Source organism: Schistocerca piceifrons, chromosome 5 (assembly GCF_021461385.2).
Source record: "Schistocerca piceifrons isolate TAMUIC-IGC-003096 chromosome 5, iqSchPice1.1, whole genome shotgun sequence".
NCBI classification, from domain to species: domain Eukaryota; kingdom Metazoa; phylum Arthropoda; class Insecta; order Orthoptera; family Acrididae; genus Schistocerca; species Schistocerca piceifrons.
The window spans coordinates 494,064,132-494,082,914 of NC_060142.1; the positions used below are offsets into that span (position 1 = coordinate 494,064,132).

The 18,783-nt window shown below is 37.7% G+C and overlaps 1 protein-coding gene across 1 annotated transcript in view; it reads right to left on the reverse strand.

Moving 5' to 3' along the window:
* Positions 1–12,399: 12,399 nt before the first annotated feature.
* LOC124798066 (ubiquitin carboxyl-terminal hydrolase 14) overlaps positions 12,400–18,783 on the reverse strand; it is a gene marked incomplete in the record, with an annotated part of 103,839 nt that continues 97,455 nt past the window's right edge. Inside the window, 1 exon segment of the mRNA XM_047261295.1 lies at positions 12,400–13,002. Within this exon segment, the coding sequence (XP_047117251.1) occupies positions 12,881–13,002 (122 nt within the window).

Sequence of the window (18,783 nt, forward strand, 5' to 3'; positions counted from 1 at the left end):
GAGACGGCAGATACTACATACGATGTCACTTAGCACAGCAGATGGCCGAGATGCGTCCAAATTGTCCCATTCTTTTTTTGTCAGACAGTATTTAGGTCCTTCTCTTCAAAATTAAGTAGTACGTTTTATACTTGTTCACATGTGAGTAATTAGCGGGAACACAATTTGATTTTTTCATACAGACAAAAACGCGGCGAACTCTGTGCGCAAAGTATGCATAATGGCGCTATATTCGAAAGATATGTCTTAGCAATTCAATACTAAACGCAGTTGAAAGCTGTATACACAACTAGAATATGATTATCAACTAAGAATTAAATTCCTGGGCAAATTGCGCTCTTTCGCTGTGTTTAGTTGTATGGCTGAAAACTTTGAAACAGTGTAGGGTCTATTGTGATAAATGTTGCACATAATCAGGGAAAACGCGGTGCGGAAAGTTTGGCCGTAAGTTTTCTGGTCGTATGTGCTCCACAAATCAGTATCTTTGTACTAATTTAACAAAGATATTGGTCATGTCATGGTATTATAATTTAATAATAACAAAAACAACATATATCTTTCAGTTTCCTTTACCCAGAGAATAATGTATATTAAAATTCTTTAACCTGTAAGTACATTTCCATGTTTTCATGACATTGCTACTCGCATGTGGTATTTTTTACCCCAGTTGGTAAAAATATTTTCAAGAAGCTATTCTGGGCATCGGAATATATATGTTTGCATCACAAGTTAGAATACTTTAAAGGTGTATTTAATGAAAAAATTCACTGGAGTGTTTGTCTTTTATATCTAATCTGAATAATTGCCAATACATTCTTCCCAAACTGAAAATTAATGTTCCTTACATATTAACCCACAGCAAGTCTTGCACATAGTTTTTGTTTTCTGGTCTTACTGGTGACACACTTCACATCTCACAGAAGACGATCTAGCTTTCTTCTGTCTTGGCTCTTCCACTCAAGTGATGAACTTCTCATAGGCTTGATAAATGAAGGCAAGTGTTGCAGTGAAGAATGTTTTGAGGGAGTGCCATCCTTTCCTTCATAGCTTGCTTGAGATAGTGCAGCCACATCCTCTGAATTATCACTGTCTACCTCTTGGCCGGTATATGTATTGTGATCACTTTCTGAAATGAGACTATTTTCCCTCTCAGACTCAATGTTTATCTTATATTTGTTTGCGCCATATTCTACATAGGATAACATGTCTTTATCATGTTAAAATACACATTCTATTCCCACAGTTCAGTAGCTACATTATCACATACATGGTAACTTGGGTAACTTACACATTATTACAAGGAGGGACAGTCAGTTGAAAGTCTTATGGAGGATCAAATTTGTAGAATCTATCTAACAATGTTACTTACGTATCAAAGCAACAGTGAGGTATATTTTACCCCATGCATGTGCTTTTGGGTTAAGTACCCACTAGAAAAGAAAGAAAGAGCCTTCCTAATTGTTCTTGATATTCAATTGCAAATAAAATAAAAACATGTTCCCTATATTCATTTTTTTTTCTTGGGTGGGGGGTGGGGGGGCAGCAACACCTACAAAATGTCACTAATATCACTATATACTGTTTTAATCAAACAGTGGAAAATCTGGGACAGAATAATAACAATATTTGAGTGACAACTATCCTTTTCATAATATTGTACTGTTTTTTATATTATTTTACATTCCCCTACTTTGCTCTGTCATCCACAGATGTCCACAAGGTGTGCAACAGAGGACACTTGTCATCCATCCACAATATGAAATACAGAGCTTTTATTTATTATACAATTCTCATTTTATAACAAATATCAAGTGCATAACTATAACTTTTCTGGGATATCATAAGTTTTGTGTGTCACCTATTAAATATAGTTCTTGTGGCATGACAGGTCTCGAAACTGACCCACTCATTTATACTAAAAATGGCAATTTTAGAGTCTTGTGTGCCCACCCAGATAAACTTCTGCAGACACCCTTTCCCTAATCGCCTCTGTTTATCTTTGGTTTCCATTTGCATCCTGATATTTCTTTTAATTATACACCTCGCCTGAGACACATACATCATTATTACAAGTATTCTGAGAGTTTAATCTCAGCTTCTAGTTCATTGTTACTTTCCAGATATTTGCTTTCCGTGATGAGCAAAGTTTTAAAAAAATCCAGAAAACTGTGAGTCAATTCTTGTTTCAAATAAAGTGATTTTAAAAGTTACAGGAAATAAAATGTAAAATACTTACATCTGTATTTGAACTAAAATGTCACTTTATTTAATTTTTATAATTTGTAACAACATTAATACGCAGAAAGCACCTATATACCACATGGTTTGAGAGAGCTGTGCGGCTGGACAAAAAAATAACAGGGTGCACTCAAAAAGTGTCACTTCTCTATGTTGGCAAATTACTACACAAAACTGGAACTGTCAGATGCTTGAAGGTAGATGTCAGCTGTTCTGGAAGAGCCTGCTAGGAAACTTTCAAGAACCAGTATAAAATGAGGAATCTAAGATTATACTACGGCCCCTACATGTCGCTTCCCAGAGGCCCCAAAAACAATACATATCACAGTGTATGCACAGAGGCATTTAAGTTACTACCGTGCTCCACAAAGGGGTGGAAGGTGAAGAAACTTTAAAACATGGTACAAGAAGTGCCTTCTGGTGTGCACCTCAGAGTGTGCATATAGATGTAGACAAAAATAGTGCACTTCATTTACTTTCCATCATATGTTCATGTATGACACAAAAACTCTTATGAGAACAATGCAAAGTCTTGTATACCAAAATTCTATGAACTTTAACTGATTCATGATAAGCAACAACAAGAGATCAGTAAGCAAGAAGGTGATTACTGTCACTAAGGAAACTGCATGCAGCAATATGGGAGGGTGGTGGTGGTTGGAGGCGGAAAGGGAGGGGGGGTGGGGGTGGAGGAGCAAGAGCGGGACCATAGAGAGCAGTGTGGATGTAGATTAATGAAGTGAAAGGGATAGGGGCTGGGATGGAAACATGTTATCGAACAAAGACTAGCGAAAAGTGAGGCCAGGAGGTTCATGGTGTCAAAGGATACATTGTAAGGCCTTCAGTTAAGGCACAACCCTGCAAACCTTGAACACAAACAAACCTCCTGTGCCATATCCACACATTCCCCAAATTCTCCAACCACATTCATGAAGCGGCTGCAAAACAGCATCTCCCAGATTAACCAATATTATCTCAGACTGGAACAATTTAGCCATGTAACTGCCTGTGTCTGTAATGACAATTTCAGTCCCATTTATGGGCCTGTAATCTATTCAGTGACTCATTTTACATTGTGTTTATTCTATCGCAGACTTTGCAGTTTGTACTGAAATTTGTATTAATGATTCAACAATCTAAATACTAATGTAGAACATTCATGTTACAGCAAAACAGCTGCTCCGACCAGTAAAAAAAACCACGTCTCTTGCATCACAGTGAGAAACAATAGTGCGTCCTCTGTGATGCACATTAAAGTAAATGTTGTATACATACCAGGACGGTATCAAAAAGCTTAGTTCAGCTAACAAATTGAATTTCGGTGCAGTTCTGCACGGAAGCACAGAGATTTCTTAAAAAGTGTTGCCTAAAACGCTGCACATACACTGTCAGATCCAAGTCTCAGTGGTTGTATCGAGGTTGTGCATGCTTATCGTCCCGATTTGAATGGCAGCAGAACATAAATTCACATCTGAACTGTCACATCATATGAGAAGCTGTTACCGATTGCAGAAAAAGGAGGATCAACATACCACCCAGTGTGTCAGCAATGACCATCACGAGTTTATGCTGAAAACTGGATTACATGCAATGGTACAGATTGTCATATTTTTTACCATACCGTATCACCTTGCTGTCTGTCTCAGATGATGATGCAGACTAGAGGGATGAATGGCAAAGGTGAGACTTTGTGGCAATGTACATATGCCATTTGTTTAAGGTAACTTTAATTTTGTCTTGAAAAGAGAATATCAGAATACCAATTTTAACTTCTTCGAGGAGCTAAATGTTTTAATCCACAGCATTGTTACAACTCGTGAAAGAAAATCACCAAAATATGATAGCATATTCCTATGTTATTGCACAGGCAGGCTGAACAAGCGTTATGTGCATGAAGTCCTGTTACCCAACATATTGCAAGTAGAATTCTAGCTCCTTGTATTTTTGGACCGTGCCAAAAATCACATCCATCTGACCCTTGCCTCACAAACAGTAGAAGAAGAGGCTCCTGGAGTCTTAACTGTGACCTCTTAAAAGACAAACAACTGATCAGATGTTATAGCTTTGGGAAAAACCTTTCAAATAATATGAACAAATATGACAGTGCCATCAGCTGTCAGATTTTGTAAAATAAACGAAAAGAGTGACACCTAGTTATTTGTTCATAACAATATTTTCAGAGCTAGTACCATGTAGAAATTTATGGGGCCCTTCCATATATTTAATCAAGCACACAAAATATTAATAGTGCTGAAGCACCCATCTAAAGACAAAAAAAGGACATATTTATCATTTTCAAGGGGTAGTCAATCACACCCAGATTGGTTCTAATTGTATTTCACTGAAACTTTGGCACTTTTTAATAACAAAACATCACTTTTTGCAGATTTAAACTTTTCTGAACAGGGCATGCTTTCATGGTTCACTGTCACCTGGTGTTCTGCCTTTATTAAATCTGTTGACCATCTGTTTCTTGCATGCAGTTTAGAGTCATCATGACGTACCTACAAAACTGTCCACTTTGACATACCTGCTTCACTATTAAAGCTAGCAATTGTTGAATGAATGAAAACACACTCTAAGAACCATGAAGTATCACAATTTTCAGCAATGTGAATTAGACAGCAGCAGCAATTGTGTTCCTACTGTTTCAAAATTTCTTTTGCCTTCATCTCAAAATATGCATTTTGTAGATACATTGTTATCAGCCTTAAACCCTCATTGTGTTACACGATTTATTCTTCATAAACGAAATGATGCACTCCAAAGGGGCATTGAAGCAAGTGATACTGAACAAAAACCTTGCCACTTTGGAAATACTTGATACACCTTCCTGCGCTACTGAAGGAAGTAATTAAGCCACTAAGGTACTACTAAGGTAGTCTTCATAGAGGTCAACTATGCAAATATTTTCACTTAGGTGAAAGAGTTCTACAGCTTTTTCAAAATCTTTGAAATCAATGCCTTCATGTGGAGAAAATGTTGCAAGGAATGTGCAGAGGCTCTCATCTGTGATGTCATACCTTTCTTTGTCGATACCAAAGCATACTGTTATAAAACCTCTGAAGGTCTTCAGTGTTTTTTTAATGGAATAGACAAGCCTTTTAGAAGGTTTTGCCTTGCTACCTAAAAAGCTGTCTTTCCTTCTCTGGTGGATTTTAGGATTGGGAAGTCTAATGTGTTTGTATGTCTCTAGTACACGTAAGTCAGATTTTGGCTACTATTTCCAGCCAACTCATAGCCAAATAAACTATAACAAAGTAATTTTTCGAGATGATAAGTTCCAATTCCATTATTGTGTTAATGTAGTCTTCTGTTCCTTCTTGGCATGGTAATTTTTTCAGACTACAATGCCCTTTCTAGTGTTAGTGCACAAACTCACAAAAACAGCCATAAAGACACACAAATGTACACACCTACCAATGCCACATTGACTGTTTGCAAACAGCTCCTCAGGCTGATGGGAGTAGACAAATATTATAGGCATGGTGCAACTGGGAGCGGATAAAATGTAGAGTTTAGGGAAGGATGGGCAGGTAATGGGACACATGATTGGAACATTGAGAGAGGGAGCAAGAGCGAGCGAGAGCGGGGAGGGGGGGGGGGGGGGTGTAGGAGGAAGTGTATTTGGGAGAAAAGTTGTATATACTATTTAGGTAAGAGAGGACAGTTATGAACAGATGATGTGCTGTAGTCCAGAGAAGTCATTCCTGGAGGGGTGGGGGTTAAGAGGGAAATTCAAATGGCACCAGCATATGAGATGCTATTAAAGTTACTAATGTTGGTTGCTACTGTCAATAAGCTACAAAGGCTCTGCCTGCTGCTTTCACAATGATTTACCAAGCAGTTCCATCCTTGCATTTAGTTTCTCCAATTTCTTATGTATAGGATTTTCCTATCTTCTCTGATAATGTCAGAGAAACATGGTCTAGATTGCTGCATGGGTCTTTACTCTTGAGGACATTCTGTACATATTTGGTGGATTCTCCTTTCTTCAGGAGCAGCGATCAATACAGCAAAGTCTTACAGCTTTAATTTAGAGTAAGATGTCTGGCTCTCAGTATATGTCATAGCCTATGGAATTTGTTTCTTCATTCTGCTATGATTGTAACTTTGATTTGAGCAAACATCTTCCTTAAAAGTTAACTTTAAAACTTTTTAGTTTTGCCTTTTCTGATTATGTCCAGATAGCACAAGCAAACATAGCATAGCTATGAGTTGTATACCGGTATGCGTCGCAGGATTTCTTGAATTAAGTTTACTTTTTATATTGCAGGCCTAAAACAATATATAATATACCTAGACCCTTTTTTGTTGACTGTAGCTAAATTATCCCAAGGTAAGTAAATGTACCATGGAACTTGTATAACACTATTGTGATGTAAGTAAATGTACCATGGAACTTGTATAACACTATTGTGATTTAAGTAAAGTCTTGCCAACTCTCTCCCAAAATTAGTGCATCACTTGCCTATGCCATTAGGTTAAACCTGTGAGTCAGTTTTGTTTGAAGATGTGATTATTTTCTTGGCAGTCTTCGTACAATTAGATTGAACAAAGTGCATTTTGTAGTATCTCCTTGTTTGACTACATACGTAACAAAGAACATTTCTGAGAGACTTTTCTGTACATTAACTCTTAAATTTGAGTAAACATTTTTAAAACCTGTATTAATTTTCTGGAACAGGAAATTTTTCTTTGTTATCTGTGTATAGTTCCTGATAAATACAAGGTGCCGAGAAGTTCCATTAAACACATGAAATGAAAGGATTTAGACTGATGTTCATGGAGTAGCAATTACAACCTGCCAAACTTTGTTGGCATAATTTCCAAATGCTGTGTCACACTCAAGAGATATTTTCTGACAAATGTGCAGTTATCACTATTCATGCAGGACAAGTATGGCTTTTTGGTCAAGGAGAATCTCTATTATAGGCAAGAACTGAAAAGGAACCTGACTTGTGTTATGATATGGGCCAGGATATCTATCGTGATACCTATCCAGGCATCCCAACTTTGCAAACCACTGAAATGCATAGTACATGGCAATGACTCCTGTACCTGTTATTACAGCTTTTTCCTGTTCATTCATGTATGGAGCCAAGGAAGAATGATTGCTAGGGTCAATATTCTTCTAAATGGCTGGTCTCCAAAGTGTTGAGCAGACTAGCCATTTATGCTGTTATTTAAGGTGTTACTGGCACATATGTTAACTGATGTATCTTTTAATAGTAATAAATACTAAGTATTTACTTTAGTTCTTTGACAGGTTACAAATAATGATGATATAATTATCTCCCAAGAAAAATGTGTGAGATGATTTATAGAGCAATTTCTTGTTCACTCAGCAAACACGACATATTTGTAGCAGAATTACAGCAAACTGCAAAGCCTAGTGCATAAACGAACAGAAGTAGACAATGTGATCACATTGGTTTAGCCATTCCCAGCAGTAGCTGTTATGTTCACTAATGTTTCTTTTGAAATAATTCTAGAAATTGACAACAAAAGGCAGCGGCAGCCAAGAAATAGGTAGCAAGACATCCATACATTGTTCTCATGTGAAACGAGTCCAGTTTTCAAGCACTAGATATGGCTTGCGCATCGAGAAAATTGTAGTTCAACGTTTACTTGGGTGGGGCCTTTATAACACAAAGTAGTGGCTAGAGTTACACTCGTGCTTGGTCTCCAAAGTGTTAAAGGCCTTTGTGCACATTGCAATTAGACTAATCTTATCTTCATGATCCCTATGGAAGCAATACTTAGGTGGCTGTAGAATATTCCAGGATTCATCACTTGAAGTTTGATTCTTGAAACTAAGTAGACTTTCATGGGATGTTCTGTATCTATATTCAAGCATTTGCCAATTGAGTTCTTTCAGCATTCTGTGACACCCTCCCATAGGTCAAATAAGCTTTCGTGTTGCCCTCCTTTGTATGTGTTCAATATTTCCTGTTAGTCCTATCTGGTATAGATCCCACATTCTTGAGTAATATTCTAGGTGGGTCACAAGAATGGTTTGTAAGCAATCTCTTTAGTAGGTAGATTGAATTTCCCTTGTATTCTACTAATGAACCCAAGCCTACCATCTGATTTACCTACGACTGACCGTATGTGACTGTTCCACTTTAAGTAGCTGTGTTCAGTCCGAAGGTTGGTATGATGTAGCTCTACAAGCCACTCTATCCTAGGCAAGCCTCTTCATCTATAAATAACTACTGTGACATAAAAATTTCCACATCATATCCAACAAATTGTTACACTCAGGTATTTGTAAGAGTTGACCGGTTCCAACTACAGCTCAACAATATTGAAGTCATAAGTCTTTTTTTCTTTTTTGTCCAATGCAAAATTTTAAATTTCTCAATATTTAAGCCAAGTTGCCAGTCTCTGCACCACTTTGAAATATTATCAAGATCTGTCTGAATCTTTATGCAGCTTATGTCAGACAGTACTTCACTATAGGTAACTTAACCACCTGCAAAAAGACTAAGAATACTATTAAGAGAGTTGCTGTACCCACAGTTTTAATATGTAAGTCTCCCAATATACAATATACTGTTTATATCTAGAGGTACAGGGACTTCCTGAAACACCATACTATCAAATGTTTTCCTGAAGTCTGTGAAAACTATGTAAACATCCCAAACATTTACAAATCTTTTTTCAAGCAACATGCATGAAATAATAATAATTTAAAAAATCGGTCTTTATTGATTTCTTCTAAAATCAGCCTCCACATTATCAAGAATTTCTTCCAGAGATGTAGACTTTTCTAATTAGAATTGCGCAACAAAAATCCTTTACACTTTGTACAGATAGCTGAATCTTGTCTTTTTTATGTTCTGGGAACATTAAAATACCTCGACTGGGATTTGCTCCTTTCATCATTTTTACAGTTAAATTATGAAGCTATTCAGGTATAAGTAAATTCTTTGTTTTCCAAATGTCAGCTGATAACTGCAATCTGCTTTACATAATTTAAGTTTCTGTATACTTCGTTTCACTTCTTACAGCAAAGTCCCATCAGTAAGCATTTTTATGATTTGAATTCTATATTATTGTTGATTGTGCTGATGTCACTTATTTAATACTCCTCCAAAATAGTATTTCAGCCTGCAATCAGTTTATTTTAGTTATTTTAATATATCCTCTTTTACATTCCATATGTTGTTGTAATAGTTATTTTTATTTCTTTTATACAGGGTGTATATGCTCAAAACGAATCATCTGGTGTCTGTTCTGGTGCCATTTTCTGTTTTATAAACTATTTCTTTTTCTCAGTCTCTTTTTATTTCTTATTAAAGAGCAACAAGTCAAGATGGATTTGTTATCATCTGTATCAGTAGAAATTTCATTTTTGCTACCTTTGTATCAGCAACAGATTCTAGACATTCTTCATCAAACCATCTATTTTGTGACTGATCCTTAAACCTTAAAATATTATTTAAAGTAGCTTTTGAGCACTAACAGTCTTGCCACACAGAATGCATCAACGTATATCCAGCACAGCAGGTATATAATCTGGTTGGTTTCACATTTTTTAAATTTGCTCACCTGGTATTCCTGATGAGGCAATTGCTCTAGCACTGTGTGTTTAAGAGCTTGCTGTCATAGAAGTACCTGACAAAAGTTTAGTAAATAATACACAACACACTGCAATAATTAGTTTTCGATTTCTTCTAGTTAGTTTATAATCAATATCACTGTTTGGTGATTAGCTCTATCAGAAGCAATAGTTTCAACATACAAATCAGATGGGCAACTACATTCACATACACAATGTAGCACAGTTTATTGGTGGCAACTTGGTTCATAGATTCACAATGAAGTCACTTTGCATTGTGACTGATATTGTCCAACTGATGTATCAAGTTACCTGCTTAACACAGAATGACTTTTGATACCTATTACATAATGAAATGAATGCTAACTATAGTAATGCCGAGATGTTTACAATTTAGTTACTGGGTGCCAACTGACTGTATACACTTTATACCAAAAACATCCACATGGTGTTGACAAAATTAATGTTGTCGTCTGAATGAATCATTGTTCTCCACATATACTTACAGATGCACATAAGATTAAAAATCAAAATTTGTTATAATATCTGTAAGATTAACTAAATGACAAGAAAATTAGAGGATGAATAATTATAATAAACAAAAAAGCATGTTGGATTAACTATGATCAATACAATCAGAAAAAGCCAAATTTTATCTACTATTTGATGAATCCGATTTCTGGCTCTGCAGGATTCCCCAAATGTGCCAAAATTTTCTCGATAAAATTTTTCCAAACCAAATAACTAACAACCTACCAAGTTATTCCAGTTAAAGTGGTTATTTCTGAAATCTGAAAAATCAGCGTTAGACAACTATTGTCCTGGATTTAGGAAATAATGATTATTTAAGATTTGAACATTCAGCAACACAAGCATTTTGAATATGAATAACTTTTTTTAAAAAGGAAGCTTTTGGAATGAGTTTATTTTATTTTATTTCTTGGAAGATGGCTTTTAAATGAGCTGACTTACTTTAGAAACAAACAGCTATTTATTCACAGAAAATTTCACCCCCACATTTTTAAACAAATCTTAAATAATGGCTATTTCTTTACCAATAATTTTTATAAACTACCTATAATATTACTGTTCATTATTGAGCAGTTATACAGCAAATAATAAAACTCGCTGGAATAAGAAATGAGCTCTTTTGTGTAACTAACTACGGGAAGCAGGAGTTAGCCAATATGTTGATAACCTATCCACATCCTATAAATGCAATATCCTACCTGGCTGGTCTAGGAACAGATTTCCTATGCCAATCTCCCTTTAACACCCGGTATAACCCAGGTCTTGAAAAACTCGAGCACATCCTTTGCCAAGGCTAACAGTGCACTGTATAGAGTTGTGGCAGTAATCCATACAAAATTTCTCTGCTTTCTTCTGATACTCTGATTTGATTGAGATACTAGCAAAGTAGTCACCATGACCACAATCGTTCAGCTGACTGTGTAAGTCAATAGGAATTCCAATTTTTGACAAATTTATTACTATACAACCAACCATGGCAAGACGTGTTAGAACAAAATTGGAAGAATTAAATTTGAATGCTTATTCCACCTTATGTTAAATGGTCTTTTTTATGCTTAACTGAGCAAGACAACCAAAATACTGTTACATGCATGTATGGAAAACTGTGACTACAACTTCAGTTTCTTACTTAAAATGATTTGCATATCATAAACTTTTACCTGACCATCTACTATCCATAACTGTTTACACAGAAAATTTAATATCCCGTTAAGCAGAAGTACTGTTCCTCACATGTTACCTTCTAATTAGTGTGTCAGGCCTTTTTCGATCCAGTTGTCTCCTTCAGGCAAATTTCACAGCTAGAATGTGGCTAGCCCGTATGAGATCAATGATGTTCTGGAACATGATTTCTTAAGACTAACCTTTTTCTTTGTATTACCTATATTGCTGACAACTGAAGCAGATTGCCAGCAATTTAAACAGTATTTAGGATTAGGTACAAACACTCAAGTTCAAGAGGATAAATCATGGGAGCATTGGCCAGTTTAATGTCACATTCTTCGTAACTCCTCATTCGATTTTTCGATTTTTGGCAGTATGCTTCCTCACATACCTTCTGTAGTTCTCAGTAAATATTGCGCTCAAATTGTACTCTCTCTCTCTCTCTCTCTCTCTCTCTCTCTCTCTCCCCCCCCCCCCTCTCCCTAAAACACACACACACACACACACACACACACACACACACACACACACACACAGTTCTCTCTCCCCCCCCCCCCCTCTCCCTAAAACACACACACACACACACACACACACACACACACACACACACACACACACACACACACACACAGTTCATAAGTTATGAGCAGACTTGTTTCTTTTGTAGAGGTAGTACATCATTTTAACAGCACATTAACTAGGGTGTGTCTTAGTTAAAAATAAATATTCTTACAAGAAGGAAACGAACATGTCACAGGTATGACCAAGCTATATTGCATGATAATATAGCTCATATTTTCTGAATCTAAGGTACATCCGTCAACATACATATTAAACCATACGCCAAACTTTAAATTTGAAGAGTTTCAAAATAGCAAAAAAGAGAAAAGTCAGCCAGCTTTCAGTTTTCAGTTCACTGTATTGCATTACAATCACAGACATGACAACAAAACTGCTCTTACAAGACCAAATAATAATTTATACACACAGATGAATGTGCCCGGTTTGCCACAAAGTTTGATGCCCAACATACTGGATAGCTCCAATTGAACACTTAGGCCTCAGCAGGCACAGATGCTAGCAGTAACTCCATCAACAAAGCAGTTTAGGAATGAAGGGCAACCAAAAGATAAATGCAGGCAAGTCAATAAACAATTTAGAAAACATTAAGAATATGGAAAACTGACAATATATTCAAGAAATGGCACACTTAAAACTTTCTCAATGTTTAGTTTCTATGAAATTTCATTGGTACCACACTCACTTTCAAAACAAGCACATAAAAAATGAAGTTCAGAGACGCGATTTCCACTGTTATGCAGTTTCTTTTCTTTGTTGATTATAAACATTTTTCACTAATGTTTGCGTTCAAGTTTCAAATTAAAGAAGAACAGATGGCGTGTTAACAGAAGATGAAGCAGAAGCAGAGGTTTCTGATTCTTCAGCAGGAACTTCTAATATACGGGGACCGTACAGCAAAACATATGCACAGTGCCAATCACCTGTAACAAAAAAACAAATTTTTAGAATCTTAGTCTTGATTCAAAAACATATGCATGAAATACAACAAAATTAGGATCACAGATTAACATTTAATAACAGATTTTCTGCATAATGTCACACTTTTCTAATGTAGCCATCTCCACCACAATTTTTTTCCCCATAGTAATAACATATGCTCCGATTTGTAATTACTTAATAATCCATAAAAAAAATTGCTGTTATGTGCTTAATGCAGCATGACCTCACAATTTAATCCTAATTCACTACCACTAAAGACAGACAACATTTTCTAGCCATAGGTAAAAAGTATTCCCCTTGAGCAACAAAAGGTAAACAAATAAATGTTGCAATGTCTTCCACCAGCCATGCACCACGTGTGTGTTCTTGTTGAGTCACTTGGCAGAAGTTCAAAAGAAATTTTTGTTCAGAAATACTGATATTCATCAGGGCAGTGGATAAGATTTGACAGTTGTGTACACTGTACAAGTAGCAGAGAACATTACTGACAATACCCTAACCCACAGAAAAGGTACTACATTGGTATTTGCAACACAAAGCAGAACTACAATGAACACTTTTCCAGACGGTAAACAAAACACACACGCACGCACGCACGCACGCACACACACAACTCTCTTGTATAGCCACCGTCTTGGTGCTCCGTGACTGCATCTCATGAGGGCAGCCACCTGTTGGGGTGAGTGGTATGAGTAAGGGGGCGGCAAGGGTGGGGGATGGGGAGGAATATCAGGATGTAGGTGGGGGAAGATGCTGTGCCGTCTGTGGGATGCAGCATCTTCTCACCACCACTACCCTGCTATCCTTCCCCCCTCTCTGCCCCTTGCCACTTGCTTACCCCCCCCCCCTCCCCCACCCACAGATTGCTGCTCACATCCAACTCCATCACAGTCACACAATAAGGACTTTTTCTAAAAGCTTAAATGCTTTAGCAGTCTTCTTCACTGTGCTTGTTGGCAACTCCAGCTCTCCTCTCACTAGTAAGTAGCAATCTGTTGTTGTTGTTGTGGTCTTCAGTCCTGAGACTGGTTTGATGCAGCTCTCCACGCTATTCTATCCTGTGCAAGCTTCTTCATCTCACAGTGCCTGCTGCAACCTACATCCTTCTGAATCTGCTTAGTGTATTCATCTCTTGGTCTCCCTCTACGATTTTTACTCTCCACGCTGCCCTCACATACTAAATTTGTGATGCCTTGTTGCCTCAGAACATGTCCTACCAACCGATCCCTTCTTCTAGTCAAGTTGTGCCACAAACTCCTCTTCTCCCCAATCCTATTCAGTACCTCCTCATTAGTTATGTGATCTACCCATCTAATCTTCAGCATTCTTCTGTAGCATCACATTCGAAAGCTTCTATTCTCTTCTTGTCCAAACTATTTATCATCCATGTTTCACTTCCAAACATGGCTACACTCCATACATATACTTTCAGAAACGACTTCCTGACACTTAAATCTATACCCGATGTTAACAAATTTTTCTTCTTCAGAAACGCTTTCCTTGCAATTGCCAGTCTACATTTTATATCCTCTCTACTTCGACCATCATCAGTTATTTTGCTCCCTAAATAGCAAAACTCCTTTACTACTTTAAGTGTCTCATTTCCTAATCTAATTCCCTCAGCATCACCCGACTTAATTTGACTACATTCCATTATCCTCGTTTTGCTTTTGCTGATGTTCATCTTATATGCTCCTTTTAAGACACTGTCCATTCCGTTCAACTGCTCTTCCAAGTCCTTTGCTGTCTCTGACAGAATTACAATGTCATCGGCGAACCTTGAAGTTTTTATTTCTTCTCCATGGATTTTAATTCCTACTCCGAATTTTTCTTTTGTTTCCATTACTGCTTGCTCAATATACAGATTGAATAACATTGGGGAGAGGCTACAACCCTGTCTCACTCCCTTCCCAACACACTGCCTCCCTTTCATGCCCCTCGACTCTTATAACTGCCATCTGGTTTCTGTACAAATTGTAAATAGCCTTTCGCTCCCTGTATTTTACCCCTGCCACCTTCAGAATTTGAAAGAGAGTATTCCAGTCAACATCGTCAAAAGCTTTCTCTAAGTCTACAAATGCTAGAAACGTAGGTTTGCCTTTTCTTAATCTAGCTTGTAAAATAAGTCGTAGGGTCAGTATTGCCTCACGTGTCCCCATATTTCTACGGAATCCAAACTGATCTTCCCCAAGGTCGGCTTCTACCAGTTTTTCCGTTCGTCTGTAAAGAATTCGCATTAGTATTTTGCAGCCCTGACTTATTAAACTGATAGTTCGGTAATTTTCATATCTGTCAACCCCTGCTTTCTTTGGGATTGGAATTATTATATTCTTCTGAAGTCTGAGGGTATTTCGCCTGTCTCATACATTTTGCTCACCAGATGGTAGAATTTTGTCAGGACTGACTCTCCCAAGGCTGTCAGTAGTTCTAGTGGAATGTTATCTACTCCCGGGGCCTTGTTTCGACTCAGGTCTTTCAGTGCTCTGTCAAACTCTTCACGCAGTATCGTATCTCCCATTTCATCTTCATCTACATCCTCTTCCATTTCCATAATATTGTCCTTAAGTACATCGCCCTTGTATAGACCCTCTACATACTCCTTCCACCTTTCTGCTTTCCCTTCTTTGCTTAGAACTGGGTTTCCATCTGAGCTCTTGATATTCATACAAGTGGTTCTCTTTTCTCCAAAGGTCTCTTTAATTTTCCTGTAGGCAGTATCTATCTTACCCCTAGTGAGATAAGCCTGTACACCCTTACTTTTGTCCTCTAGCCATCCCTGCTTAGCCATTTTGCACTTCCTGTCAATCTTATTTTTGAGACGTCTGTATTCCTTTTTACCTGCTTCATTTACTGCATTTTTATATTTTCTCCTTTCCTCAGTTAAATTCAATATTTCTTCTGTCACCCAAGGATTTCTACTAGCCCTCTGCTGCCTTCACTGCTTCATCCCTCAAAGCTACCCATTCTTCTTTTACTGTATTTCTTTCCCCCATTCTTGTCAATTGTTCCCTTATGCTCTCCCTGAAACTCTGTGCAACCTCTGGTTTAGTCAGTTTATCCAGGTCCCATCTCCTCAAATACCCACCTTTTTGCAGTTTCTTCAGTTTTAATCTACAGTTCATAACCAATAGATTGTGGTCAGAGTCCACAACTGCCCCTGGAAATGTCTTACAATTTAAAACCTGGTTCCTAAATCTCTGTCTTACCACTACGTAATCTATCTGATACCTTTTAGTATCTCCAGGGTTCGACCATGTATACAACCTTCTTTGATGATTCTTAAACCGAGTGTAAGCTATGATGAAGTTATGCTCTGCGCAAAATTCTACCAGGCAGCTTCCTCTTTCATTTCTTACCTCCAATCCATATTCACCTACTACATTTCCTTCTCTCCCTTTTCCTACTACCGAATTCCAGTCACCCATGACTATTAAATTTTCGTCTCTTCACTATCTGGATAATTTCTTTTACTTCATCATACATTTCTTCAATTTCTTCGTCATTTGCAGAGCTAGTTAGCATATAGACTTGTACTACTGTCGTAGGCGTGAGCTTCATGTCTATCTTGGCCACAACAATGCGTTCGCTGTGCTGTTTGCAGTAGCTTACCCGCATTCCTATTGTTTTATTCATTATTAAACCTACTCGTGCATTACCCCTATTTGATTTTGTATTTATAACCCTGTATTCAGCTGACCAAAAGTCTTGTTCCTCCTGCCATCGAACTTCGCTAATTCCCACTATATCCAACTTTAGCCTATCCATTTCCCTTTTTAAATTTTCTAACCTACCTGCCCGATTAAGAGATCTGACATTCCACGCTCCGATCCGTAGAATGCCAGTTTTCTTCCTCCTGATAACGACGTCCTCCTGAGTAGTCCCCGCCTGGAGATCCGAATGGGGGACTATTTTACTTCCGGAATATTTTACCCAAGAGGACGCCATTATCATTTATCCATACAGTAAAGCTGCATGCCCTCGGGAAAAATTACGGCCTTAGTTTCCCCTTGCTTTCAGCCGTTCGCAGTACCAGCACAGCAAGGCTGTTTTGGTTAGTGTTACAAGGCCAGATCAGTCAATCATCCAGACTGTTGCCCCTGCAACTACTGAAAAGGCCGCTACCCCTCTTCAGGAATCACACGTTTGTCTGGCCTCTCAACAGATACCCCTCCATTGTGATTGCACCTACGGTACGGCTATCTGTATCGCTGAGGCACGCAAGCCTCCCCACCAACGGCAAGGTTCATGGGGGGGGAGTAGCAATCTATCCTTTCCATATTGTTGTTATTCCATGTTTTCCAGCTTCACTTTCCAGGTAAGATTGTCCAAGAAAACCAGTTTACATGAAACACTGGACTGTGTGTAACTGCACTACTGACAGCTGCACAAGCATGGCATGTGTTTGCACAACTTCTTGTTGAAACTAAACAGTTTGATTTATTTCAACTTTGGTTACACTAGTTGCACATGTTCTGAGGTGAGGTGTCATGTCAATACAGTGCAGAGTGCACACAAACTGAAATGAGAAGTGGGGAATAGATACCTATGCTACACATAGATGTTTGTGGGATTTCAATGATGTTGACCATAAAAACAAACAGTGATGTGTTGCTGCACTTGAGGCCTTCCTATGCAATCTGAACATAGATGGGTCGACAATTTATGATTTGCACAGCCAAATTCATTCAGTGGGGATAACATACACAGATGAATTAAGAAAAATAGAGGCAAGCCAAACATCTTGCTTTGGAACAGCCAATGACTACTTGGCAGATTCTTTTCATGTATTCTGCAAGTCCCATATAGATGGCATCACATACAATTTTAACAAAGACAGCAACTTTTGATTTTGGAACCTAATATATGTACTGTAGAGACGCATATGAACCCTCATTTGCGAACAAACATGTGAGTTGTAGTCTCAGTTGGGCAACAATGCTTGTGCATTATAGTCTCTTCCTCATTGCATTATTGACTCTACTTCAAAGAAACATGAACAGCTCTGGTGAAATTCTCAGGCAATTGAAATAACTTCCTATGTCTCCCACAACTTCTTTCAACAACTTCTTTCTGTAGATGTCCAACAGTATTCAAACAATTTGGTTCAGATATACTATTTGGACATTCAATTATGGTTATGGTTTCCACTGGTCAAACCTAAACTGCACACATTTAATTTGGTTTCAGAATGGTCCACAAAATAAAGTGTAACACGATTTGCACACTTTACTGGCATGAATATTGTAGCAGGTGGCAAATGAAAACACTGACAGCAAAAATTTTACACTTTGAAGCAGCAAGTCACACTCTGAGGTGTGCCTCCTTGTGTGATTGCAAGTGTGCTTTCCATTCTTTTCTAAAGAAGGCTTTGACAGAAAGCTAAGTGTGTAACAGTCTTTTCGTTGTGCCTGTCCGCAACTCAAGTTGCAGTGAATAGCAATCTACTCTGTTCACAACTGTTGATATTCTGGCCTGGATCTTCTATTGTTCAATTGTGCCCGATAAATTTGCACAATGTTCCATGCAACTGTCTTACCAACTGAGTTATCCAACCATGTTTGATGCCCCACTTCACAAATTCTGTCTTTCAGCATCTCTCTCCAATCTTATCACCTCTTTACTTTTACAGTGTAGAACTGAATACCTTATTTCATTACTTTTACTACAAGTGTTAGTCAAAAATACACATTCATGCCAATTTCAAAATTTTAACGTACTAAGCCACTATCGAGGAATTGTCAATTTGGTAATGAAATAGAGAG